This window comes from Petaurus breviceps, unplaced genomic scaffold, assembly GCF_028583685.1.
Source record: "Petaurus breviceps papuanus isolate PSGF00001 unplaced genomic scaffold, PetGlider_PUasm1.0 175, whole genome shotgun sequence".
Classification (NCBI taxonomy): Eukaryota; Metazoa; Chordata; class Mammalia; order Diprotodontia; family Petauridae; genus Petaurus; species Petaurus breviceps.
In genome coordinates this window covers 6,287,279-6,299,061 of record NW_027185764.1, presented here as the reverse complement: position 1 = coordinate 6,299,061, position 11,783 = coordinate 6,287,279, and the positions used below count along the sequence as shown (strand labels likewise).

Genomic DNA, 11,783 nt, shown 5'->3' with positions numbered 1-11,783 from the left:
TGATGAGAAGATGAAAAGAGGTCACATTAAGTTTGACGTATCTACAAGTGGATTGAATTACTTGAGAGGTCTACCACCTCTCCCTTCCCCCTCCGTCTTTGGAAGGAGGCCTTCAAGCAAAGGTTGATGGCTGTTGGGCATTTGGTGGTGGGGAGCCTTTTTCTGGTACAGATTGAGGGTTCGTTAACCATTTCTACATTCTGTTACTCCTAATTGGAGTAGAGAGAGCCTGGAGCAGGCTTACTAGTTTGGAGACACTGTGGATAATCTAGATGGGAGATAATAAGAGCATATATTAAAGTGAAAGTCCTATGGATGGACAGGGATAGAAACAAGAGAATCAATATAACACTTTGACTGAATATGGAACATAAGGGATTGGTGTCAAAGATGCCTTAGGTTTTTGTGGATAGTCATTATGATAGCATCAAGAGAAGAAGAGGCCTTGATCTGAAAACATCCTGGGTTTGAGTTAATAGCAGAACCCTATAATATAAAAGTCCAACTGTTATTAGCAGACATAAGAATGATCTCTAGATCTCTCCTGAGCACCAGTCTGACCTCTCTGGGTAGTTGGAGCTGAGCTGGTGCTCTGATGAATAAAATACAAATCTGTAGCTTTTAGAGGTTCCTTATGCCCCGCAGAATCAAAACTTAAAGGGTACAGTGATGGGAAGGGGCTCATTGGGAAGGAAATTTAAAGGGAATTAGGTACCAGTCAAATCCATGGTCTGGTATTTTAAGAAAATGCCTTACATGGAGGAATACAGTGTCCCCTACAGACGATGTATTGTAGTTTCCTGATATAAGACACTGACTATCCTCCCATTTATAGAACTCCAGACAGACATTCAGGCAGACAGGGAAGGGACTGGGGGAAGTAGCAATTCCTCAAAAGCACATGAAGCTCAGTAGGATGTGCCATTCAATTTTTTCCTACGTTTTTTTTTTACCTCTTAAACCTGTTCTTAGCCTCCTCAAAGTCTCTGTTCCTCAGCCTAAACCTCTCTTCTTTCCATGTCATTCATTCTTACTCTGGTCTCACTTTCCTCCCTTATATATCCTGATGTTATAGTAAAACAGTTAAACATTATGCTGTTATTTGCCCTTGAATTCTTGTGCTCACTGCCTCCATTACCTGACCTTCCACTCACTTTTTAATCTCTCGAAATATGGTTTCCATGCTCACTCCTCAATGGAAACTGCTCTCTTCAAGGTTACTAGTTAACTAGTAACAGATAAATCCACTGACCTTTTTTTTTTCTCCCCAGTTCCCATCCTTCTTGACTTATCTATGGCTTTTGATACCATCAATTATTTATTAATCCTAGAGATCCTCTCTCTTCTCTGGTTTTATGTGACATAATACTTACCTGGTTCTCTTCCTACCTGTTTGACCATTCCTCTTCAGTCTCCTTTGCTGGATCATTAGGTGGTACAATGGATAGAGTGCTGGGCCTAGATGCAGGAAGACTCATCTTCCTGAATTAAAATCTCGCCTCAGACACTTACTAGCTGTGTGACCCTGGACATGTCACTTAACCCCGTTTGCCTCAGTTTCCTCATCTGTAAAATGAGTTAGAGAAGGAAATGGCAAGCCACTCCAGTATCTCCCCCCCCAAAAAAACCCCACACAGGTTCACAAAGAATTGGACATGACTGGAAAACAAGTGAACAACTGTCCATGTCCCACCTCCTTTGCATGGGTATATCCCAAAGACTCTGTCCTGTACTTTATTCTTTTTTTTCTCTATATTCTCTCTTTTTGGTGATCTCATAGATTCAACTGTCATCTCTATGAGGATGAGTTCCAAATATACACATCTAGCCTTTATCTTGTTCCAAAACTTTACTTTCTATGTTTTAAATCATTTGCTGGTTATCTCCACTCAGGTGTTCCACAGCTATCCCAAACTCAGTCCTAATCTTACCTCTTTCCTATTTCTGTTGAAGGTAGCACTATCATTCCAGTTACTCAGGTTTTCAATCCTGGAGTTATCAAATCCTCCCTCTCCCTCACCCCTCTCATTCAGTCAGTTGCCAAGTCTGGTTCATCCTACCTCTGCAAAACCTCTTGTATCTCTCTCTCCACTCACACACCCACCATCCCAATTTAAACCCTCATTATCTCTTGCCTGAAGTAATTTAACAGCCTTCTAACTGGTCTCCCTGCCTCAAGTCTCTTCCCTCTCCAATCCCTCTTTCCCCTTGGCTGCTAAAACGATGTTCTCAAAATGCAGGTGAGACTATGCCATCCCTCTGCTCGATGGCTTATTATCTATTGACTCAAGGAGAAAATATGAACCCCTCAGTTTGGAGTTAAAGACCCTCTGCCAAACTGAGCTGATCTCACATCATTGCCTCTGGTATGGTCTACCTCATGACCAAGTTGGCTTACGTACTGCTCCCTGCACAGGGCATCTCGCTCCTGGTGATTTTGGTCAGGCTCTCCCCTCTTCCCTTCAATGCTCCTCCTCCTCATCTGCACCTTACACTCCCCCAGCTCATGGCTCACATTCCACTCCCCCTTCCAAAGGAAGCCTCTTCTGATCTCCCCCATTCCTGCTGCGCCCTTCCCCAAAGTTACTTTCTATTTACCCTGCATGAACTTAGTATAGATTTATATGTACACAAGTTGTTTTCTTCAGCAGAATGTAAATGCCCTCAGAAACACTGTATATGTTGTCATGTGTGATCCCTGGATCAAGATATTTTTGCTCCATTTTCTTTGTCATGAGGGAGGGTTCAATTTGGAGGGGAGGGGAAATAGAAAATAACTGTGAAGTTAAGACATAAAGTCTCAGGAAAACAGTAAACTCCTTGAGGTCCGGAACTTTGTGTGTGTGTGTGTGTGTGTGTGTGTGTGTGTGTGTGTGTGTGTGTGTGTGTATTTCTGTAAGGTAGCCATAGCATCTAGGGCTTGTCTCATTTACTTACAGGCACTCTTGTGTCTGAGAAGCAAACCACCCTTCCATAAGGTTAAGGTACACCTGACGATAAATACACCATAAGCTAGGGTCCAGGACCTGAAGGTTAGGTTGCCTCCTTGGCCAGTGCAGAATATGCATTAAGCCCACAGTTGTAAATGGTGTAAACTCTAAATCTCTTCTTAGTCCTAGAAATTGGTACATTGAGGGAAAATACCAAGAAATGGTGGAGTCTTATCCCTAGCCTGGCACAACTACTAGACTTTCAGACTCATAATGTTGAACGTCAACCTCAGTCATGGGGACTGGCCAATTCTTTTATTTCTCTTATGGTTTCCTTAATCCTGGCAGTTATTCCAGAACTTGTCATTTTCACTAGACCCTCTAACTTCTTTCTATCAACTGCTTCAGAGGAACAACCACATGGCCATGCCTTAGACTTTATGGAAAAGATTGAGACCACCTGATTTGAGATCTCTCATTTTCCTCCCCAAAGACTTGATCACCCACACTCCTGGAATATATCTGGGTAGTAGCGGAAGTACACTGGGGGCTCCCGGATCCCGTTCACAGAAGCCTGGGGAAGAGGCTGAACAGTCGTTTTCCCACTCTGCCTCTTCTCAGCGCCAGACCGGTGGACCCACTGGTGTGCTTCGAGAGCATACTTCCGCTTAAAACACTTCCCACACTCAGTGCAGGGGAAGGGACGCTCATCAGAATGAATTCGCCGGTGGCTGACCAGTAGAGAGGAATAGGTGAAGCAGACCCCACATTCAGGACAAGGGTAGGGTTTCTCGCCTGTGTGTTTACGTCGATGGATGGCCAGGGAGCCACTTTGTCGAAAGCAGCGCCCACAGTCAGGACAGGAATACGGTTTCTCACCCGTGTGGATGAGTTGGTGCTGGACAAGATTTTCCCGGCGGGCAAACCGTGTCCCACATTGTACACAGGGATAAGGACGTTCACCAGAGTGCACATGCTGGTGACTGACTAGTAGGGAGGGATAGGCAAAGCAGCGCCCACAGTCAGGGCAGGAGTATGGTTTCTCACCTGTGTGGGTCCGCTGATGGATCACCAAAAGGGAGGGATAAGCAAATCGACGCCCACAGTCAGAACAGGGGTATGGTTTATCACCTGTGTGTGCCCGACGGTGGATCGCCAGGGATCCACTCTGGCGGAAGCGTCGCCCACAGTCAGGACAGGGATAGGGCTTCTCACCTGTGTGGAGGAGCTGGTGCTGGACAAGGTTATTCCTTTGGGAAAATTTCGCTCCACAGTGAGTGCAGGCATAGGGTCGTTCCCCTGTATGCACCCGTAGATGGCTGACAAGCATGGAGGGATAGGCAAAGCAGCGCCCACAGTCAGGACAGGAGTAGGGTTTTTCACCTGTGTGTGTGCGTTGGTGGATGGCCAGGGACCCACTTTGCCGGAAACAGCGCCCACAGTCTGGGCACAGAAAGGGCTTCTCCCCTGTATGGATGAGTTGGTGTTGGATGAGGTTTTTCCGTTGTGAAAATCGTGCCCCACATTGTGCGCAGACAAAAGGACGTTCCCCAGAGTGCACACGCAGGTGACTGTCCAGTAGAGAAGGAAATGCAAAATGGCGTCCACATTCAGGACAAGGGTAGGGACTCTTCAGATTGGAGATACACCGGTGGAGAGTGCCTCTTTCACCCTGGAGGAAGGCATGTGGTACCTCAGTTGGCAAAACCTCCTTTACAGACTCTTCTTGGAATTCAGTCCCTTCTCTCCATCTCTTCTCCTTGTTCTGTTTTCCAGATGCTAAGAGTTGAAAACAATTTTTAACTAAAAATTAGGTACATTCTGTCCTATCCTAATGTTGTTATGGGGATGGCCCACTCCTCTCACTGGAATTAGAGGGAATACCTAAATAAATAAATCCAGAGAAGCTGCCAGGGTTCCCTTTAGGGGTTTAGCTAGTGGTTTCATTGAAGGAAATTTCCCAAGCTCTTGGAGCTAACCCTTTTCCCTATTCCTAGGACATCCAAAGGCCATCCTCCTTAGCAAGGACCACTTCTGGCTTGATAATGTCCACAGAGACATAAGAAACTGCCTCACCCTTCAGAGGCAGCTTCTAATCAAGGCCAAGATCCTACCCCTAAGCCTAGCCACTGTACGTTCAAAGAAGGTGAAAAAGACAAAGGGAAGGAAGAGTTGACCCTTAGGGAGAAGCTGGAGACTGTCCTTTTGATATTTTAAACTTGCATTTTCTTTATGAAGATAGAGCTAGAGATTCATGAAAACTGTAGCTGGAGAGAAAATGGCAAAATCAAGTTATTACCCCTGTGTAAACAGGTTTCTTACTTAATACTGATAAACCAGGGAATTCAACATGAATAGCAATCCTGGTAACACCTTCCTCACAGGCAGTGTGGTACAATGGAAAAAAAGTTGGCCCTGGGATCAGAGAACCTAGATTCAAATTCTGATTTCTGCCATTCACTAACTGTGTGACCTAAATCTCTCTGAGCTTTATCTGTAAAATGAGAGCTGGACAAGATGGTTCCTAGTCTCTTAAGTTCCTATGATTTGTCATGAGGCTCAAGTGAGATCATGTGTGCTAAAGTGCTTTAGTCTGATGTTATTATGATCAGAGAGGTACCACAGTTTATGGATAGAGGGGCTGACCTTTAGTCCAATAGATCTGGGTTCAAGACACAACTCTGACGCATACTTGCCTACATGTCCCTGAACACATAACTTAACATAGCCTACTTCCTTTTATGAATTGCAGTGCCGGTACTGACCTCCACTGGTAGATTTAGTCTACTTCACCAATGAATAACAGGGCAGGCATAATAAACTCATTACCATTACTTGTGGTATGAGGTAATAAAAATGAGTAGCCAATACGGTGCTACCTGCCCTAGGCCTATTATAATAGAGTAGATGCTGTGCCTGTTCAGAGGATGCCCCAGTCGACTTAGGGTAAGAGGAGGCAGCCCAATTGCTATCCAGGACTGGAACAAACTGTAAAAAGGAAACAAAAGTCAGAGCCAGCCAGGGGGTCTGTAGTCTGGAAGGCAGAACTTGACCTGAGCAGGGGTACAGATAACCTGAACAAAGAGCCCTTGCCAGGGGAGGGGAGGGCTCAGCACAGGATAAGGGGCTTCCTCAGCGTCTGAGCCAGTTTCAGTTGGTGGGGGGGGGGGGGGGGGGGAGGGGGGAGCGGTGCATGGTCTCCTTCACTCTCACCTGTGCATTCTTCCCTGGGGGTATCCTTTTCCTCCTCGGGGTCCTGGGCATCCGGACCCCAGACCTCTGGCTCTTGTTCTATCCAGGAGATGAGGGAGGGTTTCGGGCCTGGGAAACCTGAAAAGAGAATAGGGGTCGAGTCTGATGGGTGAGACTCCAGCGCTGCAGCCCCCGACCCGTGCCCCGGTCTGTTCACGCGCGGCCGCGCCCCTCACCCAGCGCGCCCAGGTGGCCGTAGGTCTCCCGCATGACGTCCCGGTACAGGGCCCTCTGCGCGGGGCGCAGCCGTCCCCACTCCTCCGGGGAGAAGTACACGGCCACATCGGCGAAGCTCACGGGGCCCCTCGTCCCAGGCCCGGGCCCGGCCCCAGCCTCGCTCATAGTGCGAAGCGCCTCCCGGACTCCCCGCGCTGCCTCCGCTACGCATCCCGGGGCACCCGCGACCTTTCTGGGGGCCGGGGCTCCCCAGAACAACCCCGCCCACACCTCGAGCTCTGCCAGCGGCCCGGCCCACTCGGGAGCGGGAGGAGCCGAGGGGACCGGAAGTGGCAACGTGAAAAACCCGAGCGCAGACGTCTGGGTGGCTCACAAGAAGGAGACCCGGACTGGAGGCACCAGAAACGCAAGTGTCCTTAGGAAGCATGGCATCGCCCGCATTTTTGTCAGGCTGCAAAATGCCCCTAACTGGCATTTTGTCTACAAGCTACAAGTATTTATTATGCGCCTACTATGTGCAGGCACTGTGCTCAGCATTGGTTTTACCAATACCAAAATGAAACAGCTCCTGCACTCAAGGGGCTTACAGTTTATTGGGAGTAATTCATGCAAGTTCGTGCAAAGTATAATACAAAATAAATTTTGCTAGTCGTTTCAGTTGTGTCCTACCCTTCGTGACCCCAGTTGGGATTTTCTTGGCAAAGATACTGGAGTGGTTTGTCCTTCTCCAGCTCATTTTACAGATGTGGGAACTGAGGCAAATCGGGTTAAGTGACCTGCCTAGGGTCACACAGCTAGTAAGTGATATCACATTGGAACTCAGGAAGAGGAGTCTCCTGATTCCAGGCCCGGCACTGTATTTACTGCGCCATCTAGCTGCCCAGCAAAATAAATACAAGGTAATTTTTGGATTAGCTGAGGGGAGGAAAGCAGGACTTCAGAAGGAAGTGGGACTTCCGCTGAGCTTTGAAGAAAACTTGAAATCCTAAAAGGCAAAGGTGAGGAATAAGTTTGGGAGATAGATTACTGCAAGGAATTGCGAGAAAGCCACTTTTTCTGGACCTTAGAATGCATGGAGGAGAATGATGTAAAATCAGTCCGGACAGTTAGGCTGGAGCCAGATAAGGGAGTTTCTTCTAGAGTCAGGAGGGAGACACTGAAACTTCTTGAGTAGAACAAAATTGTATGGTCTGACTTTCAATTTAGGAATATCAGTTTGGAGGCTGTGGGAAGGATAGACCAGAAAGGAGGAAGACTGGAGTGACAGAGACCAATTAGGAGGCCTATTGCAATTCAGGTGAGAGCTAGTAAGGATCTGTGTAGATAAGCATGGGTGCAAGGGTTTTTGTAGAGGTGAGATGGGCAAGACTTGGCAACCCATTGGTTATGCAGGGCTGGGGAGAGGGCCAAGTGGAGAGGGACTCCAAGGTTGATAGCCTGGATGACTAAAAAGATGGTGTCAACAAAAAATAGGAAATTTTGGAAGTGGGGTGGATTTTAGGCGGAAAGGTGAGTTCTGTTTTGGAGTGTAAATTTGAGGAGTCTATGGGGACATTCGGCTCAATATGATAAGTGGTCATTCAGGGGTAGTCCCTATTTTGCAATACTGCTTCTGCAAAGTAAACAAAATGACTTGTTTTTAAAACAGCATGGTTTTTCTTTTCTGCAAATAGAAACTACAGGCTTGGGAAGGAGAGTTGCCTGGGTTTTTTTTAAGGTAAAGGAAATGTCCAGCCATAGCAGGACAATTAAAAAAAAGAGAACTGTCTCTTCTTTATAAGAAACATTCCAAAAGATGACAGAGAAATGGCATGGCCAGTGAGCTTGTAGGATCAGTTCATGGGGAAGTCCCACCAGCCTCTTGGGAGAGAAGTGTGTGATTTCAGCATTTCCAAGGGACCATACCGCTCACTCACAGAACTTCAGCCTTCATCTACCAATTCGCTCATTATCTTGGACATTTAAGTGAGACAGTTCCTTTCTCTTTTTGTGACTTTGACATAGGCAGGGGGGATGTTTGGAATCACTTTTCTACCACCATCTCTGGGGACCCTCTTACCCTTTGGGCGCCAGAAGTGTCAGAGATGAGGGTCAGTGGAGAGCAGTTCGTAGGTGCCAGCTTTTCAGAGTGCCTTTAGAATTGTATTTTGCTAGCTTTGGTGTCATTTAATCCTTTCAGGTCACATCAAATTATTCTACAATCAAAATTTATATAGTCCTTTAAAGCTTATAAATCAATTTATATACATTAGCTCATTGGAGATTCACAGCTACTCGAGGTATCATTCCCATTTTACAGATTAAATGAGAGAATATTTGTGATACACTGAACAGTGGCTGGCATGGAGTAGGTGCTATGTAACTGTTTATTCCCTTTCCTTTACAGATGAGAAAACTGAGACTGAAAGTTTAAGTAAAGAAGCTGAAAGCTGAACTCATCCAAACCCAAATACTGTGTGTATGGTAGAAGTGACCCAGATTCAGATGAGTCTAGGGCAGCAGCAAGACAGTATCACTCCCAATCAATACCTTTTTGAAACTTACTCTGCAAGCTCTTTTCCATTTCTATTCCCATCTGTCTTATCAGCTCACGTCTGTACTTAACCCCACTGGTCTGCCTGACCTTTTGTCTCTCCTGCTCCAATCCCTCTCTGATTACTCTTATCAGAATAAACTTACAAAAATCCCATTTTGAAACCATTCCTTTATATGACCCAGCTCAAAAACCTAAACGGCTTCCCATTGTCTATGGAAGTCTAAAAGCCTTAGCCTGGCATTCAAGGTCCGTCAACCCCTATCTTTCCATTTTTACTTCTCACTATGCTCTTAAAAGAGCCCTTCATGCCCAACCAACCTAGTCCCATTTCACAGCATAATAGATGCAGTTAGAAGGGATCTCAGAGGTCATTTGCTCCACCCCTCTCATTTTCACATGAGGAAACTGAGGACAAGCCACACAGGTAGTATTAGAGGCAGGATTTGAAGCAAGTCCTTTGATTCCTGTAGTCAAGGTCTCCTTAACACTTTCTTATCTGTTCAGGTGTTTTCCTCACTTCTCTTTTTTACTTTTTCAGTCCTTTCCATTTTTCCAGGTGCAATTCATCCCAGCTGGATGATGCCCTTCCCATCACACAGTAATCATTCCCCGCTCTGAACTAAGGGTTTATATCTCCATAGGCAATTAATCGTGGAACTGCTTTCTGAAATGCATTATTTAGTTGCTGCATTGGTTTCTAACTTTTCACATATTTGTACCTTTCTTCTTAACTAGATTATAAGATCCATGAATGGATTACATGATGAATGATCACATCTTTTACTTCTTTCTATCATGGCACCTTTCATTCTTACTCATTTATAACAATAATTTACGTTTATATAGTGCTTTACACTCAAAGTATTTAGTAGATTCTCTATCAATGTTTGTTGATTCCGATTTAAATTTTAGACTGTGTTACTGAGTAATGCATAATAATATAGTAGTCACTAAGTTAAGCTCCCAAATGAAAGGCTGCTTGGCTGAAGCCAGGTCATTTTTTCTTTTTACTTGACTTAATTCTTCATAGGTTTAAGCAACTTGAATTTTTATATGTGCATACACATCTAGTCAGAGACATGATGGGTTTCAAGGTCTCAGTGCCTTAGCTCTGCACTTTACACCCTTGACAGTTTTCCTTCTGTCTTTTCAATTAAGGTCACCCACATTCTTGGATGATATCTGGGTATCAATTAAAAGCCCACAGGGGGATCTGGGTCAAAAAACTTGGCCCCAATTCTGCTGACAGAGGCCCAACAGGATTCTTTTGGGCAGTTCAATAGGGCTGTTGGTGTTTGGCTAAAGACGAACTGTCCAAAAAGCGCTTCTCACATTAAGGGCAGGGATATGGCTGTTCCTAGTGTGGGTGTGCCTGTGGATGGCCAGGGACTCACTCTGCTGAAAGGTGTGCCCACTGTTAGAGCAATGGTTGGATTTTTCCCCATTGTGGAGAAGCTGGTGTCTTACAAGGTTCTCTTGATGACAGGATCGAGCCCCACACTGTGCACAAGTAAATGGGTGATTCCCAGAGAGAACGTCAGTAGTGATCAGGTTGCCAGGACTCTAAATGTGTCAACAGTCAACCAGGCAAAAGCACACACTCCAGAGTGCCCTCACCAGTGAGTGTACTGATGGAGTGCCACAATGGAGGGTTTTCGGGATGTCCTGCCACAGTGTGAGCAGGAGGAAATGCCCCAGTCTCCTTCTTGAGGCATGGCCAGGGCCTAGGACAGCAGATCTGGCAGCTTTAAGGGCCGGTCAGGTGTTGCTTCCTTCTGTTTGGTTTGAAGATCTGGAGATGGTTTCCTCAGAGGAGGCCAGATCCTTCTTTCTGTTCTTCTTCTCATTTCTGGCTCCTACAGGAAGATAAGGAAAAGATAAAACTCAAGAATACAGCCCATTTTATTCCATTAGGTCTCTTTTTGTACTGGTGAGGGAACATGTTTCCATTTGTAACAGTAGTAGGAATGGTTTTTTTAAAAAAAGTAAACAGTATGAAATAGAAAAAAAATATTGTGGGCTGGGAAGGCTTCAGCTGGCCTAGCTGGGAACTTAGTCCCATTTATAATAACATGTTAAAAGGTTGTTTAGAGTTCCAAAATATATATTTATAAATGAAATTTTAAGTTGAGAACTGTCAAAAGGATGAGCTAGATAGCGTGTCTGGAGTGCGGTATGTTGTTCTTGTGCCAATAGAAAAAAAAGAGAATTTAAGTTAAGGAGGGTTAAGAAAGCAATAGTTTTATAACATGATTTAGAATAATTTTAAAAATTTGTTTTGGTGGTGGCAGGGGAGAGGATTGGGGGATAAGCAAAAATTTGGAATCCAGAAAGCCAACTTTCCGGGACTGATGAGGGCATCTGATGATGCCTTTTTTTCTCCCTTGAGCTCTGTCTTTACTGTATGATATGCCAATCAATCAAACGATCAGTTAAAAAAGTCTGTTGTGCTTATTGATGGGTCAGGAATTGTGATAACATCTGGGGATATAAAGAAAGGTAAATAGTTGCTGGCCTGGATCAGCTTTTCTAGGGGGAGGGGAGGAGGTGGGAAGTGGGGGAAAAAAGGGTGAATGCGTATATATGTATATGTATATAAATTTTGGGTTCCAAACTCTCTCCCTCCCACCCATAAGGCAAGCAGTATAATACTGATGATATATGAGAAGTCATGCAAAACATATTTACACGTCAGCCTTGTTGCTAAAGAACATAAACAGACAAAACAAGAGAAAGAAGACAAAAGTGCATGCCTCAGGCTGCACTCAGAGTTCATCGTTCTCTCTCTGAAAGCGGGTACCGACCGTTTCTTCAGCACGGGTCCTTTAGCACTGTCTTGGATCGCTAGCTTGATCGGAGTAGCTAAATCTTTCACAGTTGATCATCCT

The 11,783-nt window shown here is 45.3% G+C and overlaps 1 protein-coding gene across 2 annotated transcripts; it reads right to left on the bottom strand.

Annotated features, from left to right (window-relative positions):
- Positions 1-3,230: 3,230 nt before the first annotated feature.
- Positions 3,231-7,017, bottom strand: LOC138158595 (zinc finger protein 689-like). 2 transcript variants are annotated; one of them, XM_069084676.1, is made up of 4 exons: positions 6,359-7,017; positions 6,144-6,260; positions 4,146-4,709; positions 3,231-3,977 (listed from the first exon to the last, which is right to left on the bottom strand). In XM_069084676.1, the coding sequence occupies exons 1-4, from the start codon at positions 6,522-6,524 to the stop codon at positions 3,430-3,432; spliced, it is 1,395 nt and encodes a 464-aa protein (XP_068940777.1). In that variant the 5' UTR covers positions 6,525-7,017; the 3' UTR covers positions 3,231-3,429. The 2 variants fall into 2 exon arrangements, with proteins under 2 accessions (XP_068940777.1, XP_068940776.1); XM_069084675.1 differs by having other exon boundaries at positions 3,231-4,709; positions 6,359-7,016.
- Between the last annotated feature and the right edge of the window lie 4,766 nt (positions 7,018-11,783).

What these genes read in the sequence shown, in the direction of transcription:
- LOC138158595 (XM_069084675.1), bottom strand. Translation starts at nt 6,524, where the DNA reads ATGAGCGAGGCTGGGGCCGGGCCCGGGCCTGGGACGAGGGGCCCCGTG. An exon ending in CGGCCACCTGGGCGCGCTGG is followed by an intron (nt 6,261 to 6,358) that starts GTGAGGGGCGCG and finishes TTCTCTTTTCAG; the next exon opens with GTTTCCCAGGCCCGAAACCC. An exon ending in CCCCAGGGAAGAATGCACAG is followed by an intron (nt 4,710 to 6,143) that starts GTGAGAGTGAAG and finishes TTCAACTCTTAG; the next exon opens with CATCTGGAAAACAGAACAAG.